At 37.0% G+C, this 6,170-nt stretch overlaps 1 protein-coding gene across 1 annotated transcript in view; it reads left to right on the top strand.

Moving 5' to 3' along the window:
• LOC107567964 (syndetin-like) overlaps positions 1–6,170 on the top strand; it is a 54,803-nt gene that overhangs the window by 14,520 nt on the left and 34,113 nt on the right. The window contains exon 5 of the mRNA XM_016253786.1: positions 2,305–2,358. Within this exon, the coding sequence (XP_016109272.1) occupies positions 2,305–2,358 (54 nt within the window). The remainder of the gene's footprint in view (positions 1–2,304; positions 2,359–6,170) is intronic.

The raw sequence follows: 6,170 nt of genomic DNA, 5'->3' as shown, positions 1-6,170 counted from the left end.
AAAGTGTTTGGGGGGGGGGGGGGGGGGGACCACTGCAGTAAGGGATCAGGTAAGTCTTTGCACACTGGGAATCTTTTTTCTTTTTTTTCTAATAAAGACAAGGTAGCGCTAATTTCCTATACAGCATACTGCAAATATGACATAATATGACAAAGTGGCCAACTTGATATAGCACTCTATAGTTTCAAATCAAGGGTTTAAAATGTGTTGACCGTGCATAGCAGTGACAGCTTAACTCTCCTGTCCACATCCAATTCACATGGACAGATGGACCATCACGCACACCCGTTTTATGTAGTCAACAAAAACACACTTCAAAAGATCTCACAGCAGGATTCGACAAAGTTTGCAAGGTTTGTGAAATGAAATGTTTATTAGATATTCAAAGACTAGTTTAAATTATATAAATGTATATTTGCTCAATGCTGGGACCAGGGACCAGGCTTAACAGTTCTGCCTAATAATTTTTAACTAATGAAAAACTACTGAAACAGAGAATGGGAACTCTGCTCAGGTTCTCTGGAACTCTGCTGCATTCTTAGCACTGTAAAAATAAGTCCTGCATCAGCCACACATCGGCCAAACTGAAAAATCCAAAAATCTAAAAAATGCCAAATGCCTTGTTGACATATCTGGAGAAGTCGACACTAGTAGGCTTGCCGCGATAAGACGGTGCTGACGGTGATACCGGTGTTAAGCCGCAACACCGGTTACGTCACTTGCCCACCGCGGCACCGACCCCCACCGTCTTTTTGATTTTTTTATAGAAATAAAAATAATTTAGTTCAGGTAAAGAACAGACACTACAATTAAAAACTGAATGTGGCTGCTCAATGCAGTGTGCCGAACGACAGTCGCATCACAGATCAGATTTAATTTCTCCAGTGAGGAAGATTGAAGGAGATTGAGTCGAGCTGACTGACAAGAAGAGTGGGGTGAGACAGACAAAACGATCGCGGATGATTTAGTTTCGAAACGAAATGCAAAAGCACCTGTTTGGCAATATTTTGGATTTTGAAAAGCCTGTTGACTTATGCCGTTTATCTAAGGTGATTTTGGAAGGTTTTTTTTAAACATTCTTTTCTTATTTATTTGGTTCCACAGTGTTTGCTGATTACTTTATTTATACTTTGTGTATTTTATTTATTTTATTTTACATCAAGGTGTATATGCCGTGCCTCCAAGCTTTCTTATACGTTTTACTAATAAACGTTCTGTTTCTTATTTATTTGGTTCCACAGTGTTTGCTGATTTTCAGTTGTATATACCTATTTTAACTTTGTGTAGCCCAAGTAATTTGTTATTTTATTAGGCATATATGGTGTATTTTTATTCGTTTTGTTAATAAAAGTTCTATGAGTTTGACGTTGTTGTTGCTTGAATTGAATCAACGCCGAATTGCTGCTAATTTGAAAGTGAAAGTAAAACGCGCACTGCGCTTTTTCAAGCTATTTGAAAGCCAAGAAATCCGAGGAAAAGAGGGAAAACTCAAAAGAAACAATTGCTTGACGCCGAATTGTGGCAATTCAACGAACTAATCCCCCCCCCACACGTGATTAACCGGTGGGAAAATTTCCTCATCTTCACAACCCTAGTCTAATGTTGTTTTGGACCTCATTAACTTTCATTGTATGGCTCATTCTTCAGAATATTTTCTTTTTGAATATCAAGCAGGTTTAGAACACGAGGTTGAGTAAATGATGATAGAATTGTCATTTTTGAGGAAACTATTCCTTTAAGAGCCAAGAGCTGATGCATATGTAAGAGCAAGTTGAGGTGCTCTTGAAAATGTCTCTTTCAGTTGTCTTTATCACACATACACACTCACAAACAACCCAGCGCTCTCCTGCCAATCGGTCTCAGCTTTTCGCACAGTGAGATCTGCTAACATACGCCGCTGCTCAGCTGAGTCTGCCATCTGTTCAGCTCTCACAGACACACCAACACTTCACAGCCATCCCGCCCTCTCGTTCCTGACAGCCCCACAAGGTGACGCACATATCGATTGGAGCGTGCCTCAGTATGCCTTATATTTATGGCTTGACCTTCCGTGGAGCCATTATTACCAGCGGAATGTTTGAGGGCCCCAAGAAAACATTTATTATATTGTTACAGAGTAATTGTTGCAGATGTGGAAGACATGAAAAGCCTATAATAGACTCCAATTCAATTTTAAAGTCTCAAGTTGTTCTTCTTTTTACTACTTTTAAAGCCTCAGCTAATGATTAAAAAGAGTTGTTAAATGCACAAAGCTAGGACATGTTGAACAGATGTTAACCTTTAGCTTGTGTTCTCATCTTACAGGTATCTAAAAGAGTGGCGAACCTCATTTTGGAGAAACAGCCTTCCTATGTTAAGGTAAGCAGTCTGTCACATCAGGAAAAATTGGGTCTGCAGGATACATTCAATCAACATATGATTTCCAGCTTGTTCCTTTTTCTTCAAGGTCTGGGAAACAATTTGATATTTACAGTATTTATGACACATTTTTGTGGTAATCAGCATTATATTTTCACTTGCTCCTCATTTTCTTTAAAAAAAAAAAATCTTGGGTGTTCATTTACAATGTAAGAGAATGGGAACGGTCCATAAATGTTAGAATACTTACTGTTTCAAAAGTATAGCCACAAGATGTAAAAACAATGTGCATGTTAACATGATTTTAGTATGAAAAAAAAATCTAATCCTTTGTGTAAAGTCTTTATGAACCATAATGGAACTTAAAGTCTTGATTTGAAGGAAATAAATGTTTCTCAATCGGAGCAGAAAGTCTTAAATTCATAAAATCATGGCATGGCAAAATAATATCTTCCTCATTATTTCTGTTTTCCAATGTTTTTAACTTGATGCAAAATGAACATATGAAGTCCTGTTTTCTGAGAATTTGAACAAAATTAAGTGAGTTTGTTTAGAACAATACCAAGTATCTGTGAGTAAGTATAAAAACGTTTTTCCTTTTGAATTAAATAGATTTTTTCTCTCTCCAAAATTGGTCCCCATTCAATTCTATTGTAAGTGCCTCATCATAACCTTGAAATTTTTTTCATGATGACTGTAACTGCATCCTAGTTTCCTTGGTGATTAAACCGTTAAACTCTCTAAATGCGTATTTGTTAAAATAAGATTTGTGCAGTGTGTTTTGCAGATGAAGCTGAAGATACAGTGTGATTTTTATCTAAAATTAGTATTTCCATGCAATTTGGAAATAGAAGACTGAGCCAAGGCTCTGTGTCCTCTTCCCTCTGGTCATATTTCTCTCACATCCTTAAAAATCACTGTGAATCCCTTTGAAAGTGGATCACTTTGGATCACTTTGAAATTTCTCTTAAAGATATGCTTTAGAATGCTTAGCTTTGATCCTGTGCCAGGAATTTCATCTCACACTCGATGCGTAGAATTGTTTTGTGTGTTAGATTCACTCTTGATAAAGCCTGATTGACTGGATGATGCATCATGTTCATTGATGGATGCAGTAGTCTGTTTTTGTCTTGATGCTGTCTCGTTTCATTTTAACATCAGAGGGTCAAATTGAGTTCTCTCCATATCTTTTGTTGTTCAAAATTGTACTGGACAGAAGCCTTAAGAAAATGTTCTTTTCCATGATTCAAGTCATAATTTACCATGAAGGATGTTTTACTTTCTGTGAGTGGGCGGAAAAGAAGACTATGTTGTTAATAAAATCACAACTGTTGTCAAATGTATCAAATTCTGCAGCAAATTCTGCAATCTGTTAAGCTGTCATGTCTTAAGCATTGCTTTAAAAAGTACAGATGTTTTCTTTTTTGTCCTCTTTATACAGTTTAGCTGTATATGTCATACTTGACAATAACTCAGTTGGCGAACTTGGTCTGATGTACCGTCCCTAAAGAAATGCTGTCCAACTCACTTTGTGTATGACGTGTGTGTGTGTGTGTGTGTGTGTGTATTGAGGGCTACGTTGGTAGAGATAGAAATGCGTTACAGCTATGGGACACCCAACAGTGCCTTATATTATAAAAATATTCTGAAATATTATTGCAATTTTATTTTTAATGTCGTTTTTATTAATAATATATAAGATTATGATTTGTTTTCCTGTGATGGCAAGCCGAGTTGCTCCAGTCTTCAATGTCACATGATCCTTCAGAAATCATTCTAATAAGCTGATTTGGTGTTCAAGAAACATGTCTTATCAATGTTGCACAAAAAGTTGTGCTGCTGCTTATTTTTGTTGGGAACTGTAATGGGATTTTTTAAATAGAAATTTAAAGAGAAAAGCATTTTCCTTGCTGAATAAAAGTATTAATAATAATAAAAAAGCTTACTAACCCTATTTAAACGATAGTGTGTTTGAATTGGCTTAGAAACTCCATGCTTCACCCATCACACGTCTTCATCCAAAATGGAATGAAGATATTCATCTTCTGACCTCAATCTCAGCCTTTGTAATGGACAGCGGAACAGAAAACATTTAAAGATTACTACTACAGTCATGTCACAGCAAATTGCCCTTGAGTCATTGTAACCCAACACAAAAAGCATTAGATATTCTTCTTGCATTAGCCATTGTGTAGGACAAATACCATATTTCATGCCTTCTCAGATGCTTTTATAAAACATTGAGAATGCATGTCGAATAAAATACATTCACATCACTGAAATAATTCCTTTGACCTATTTATAGCTGAAGTTCATGTTTTGAAGTTCTAATTTTAGACCAGCCTTGTACCCTTAACAAGAGAATGCTTCAGGAAAACCCAGTCATACAGACAAAAACTTAAGTCAATGGGTCACCAAAGCACACGTGAATAGAAAGTGCTATTTTTAGACCCTTTCTGTCTTAAACAACGGTCGTTAACTCTTAAGAAGTGTTTGACAAAAGGATGTAGAGAGAAATATGTTTATTCCTGTTCCTCTATTTGAAGAGCTTTTAAGTCTGCTGGTTCTTTGCCACTAGCCATTTTACACCTCAGCAGCTTGCATTTGTCCCAGGCCTTTCAGAAATAAGATGGGATTTCAGCCATGCTTTTGAGCTGTATTATAGGCCGCCCATGCTTTTAGATATCTGTGATACATTTTCTTGTGCCTGTCACTGAAATAGTCAATAAGTGGTATATCACATCACTTGGGCTCTTTTCTAAAACTTTGCTGTATACAGCATAGGGAGCTTATGTCACCTTCTAAGGCATTGTCCTGACTGAAATTAAACCTCTATATAGGCTGTAACTCTATTTACAATCATTTCAGTAAAATTTGAAATCATTGTGTTGGTAAGCTAACAATGCCTATTCTAAATTCTAGGGATGCACCGATACTGGTATCGGTATCGGGCCCGATACTAGTCTCCTGTACTCATACTCGTTAAAATACCCCGATACCAAACGCCGATACCACACAGCATGTGATAAGCATCATATTCAAACAAAGAAACGCAGACAACAGAACAACAGACAGCAGAAAGGAGTTAAGGATGTCTACTACGAAGTATATGTATGCAATGAATATAATGTTAAATATTCAGTATTAACGCCTTTATAGCTGATGTGCGCGAGCTGATAAACAAAGCACGCTGAGTGGATTGAGCGCGCGGCGGCGCAGATGCGCGAGCTTGTCGAGTGAATATATCTTTCTCACAGACATCACTGGAAACTACGTTTGTAGTTCGGTCAGATATGTCAAAAACAAGTAGGTAAAACAATGCACAAGTTACTTAACGGTAGGGAGTGAGAGAGAGAGCGAGAGAGAGCGCGGATTTCTGTTGTGTGATTTTTGATGTTCACTAACTTAGCACACGCATCATTTGAATTAAAACTAAATCGTAAAAATAAGACCATTTATAGGGGCATTCACTATAAACATAATTTATTTTCAACCTTAGGTATACACGACTTTCAGGCGAAAGTGAATCTAGCAGCCTGTGTGAAATGCACTAGGCTATACTATTCTGCATCAGTACAAATAAGTGCATGCGTTGCGCGTGTTTTGCTTGCTTGAGTGTTTCTGCATTATATGAGTGGTTTTGGAATATAAATCGCAGCATGTTTCAAATGAAAAAACGCGACTTCTATTTCTGAAAATATCACATTTAGGAGATTTATATGCAGGAGTGGTTCCCTGCATTATTACAGCAAAGCACGTGATTACAGTACTAAGCTGCTGCAATGGAGCAGCTCTAATGCTATTAAATTAAA

Source organism: Sinocyclocheilus grahami, unplaced genomic scaffold (genome assembly GCF_001515645.1).
Source record: "Sinocyclocheilus grahami isolate Dianchi unplaced genomic scaffold, SAMN03320097.WGS_v1.1 scaffold1202.1, whole genome shotgun sequence".
In the NCBI taxonomy this organism is placed as follows: domain Eukaryota; kingdom Metazoa; phylum Chordata; class Actinopteri; order Cypriniformes; family Cyprinidae; genus Sinocyclocheilus; species Sinocyclocheilus grahami.
The sequence above is the reverse complement of the archived record's forward strand: the minus strand, read 5'-3'. Positions and strand labels throughout refer to the sequence as shown.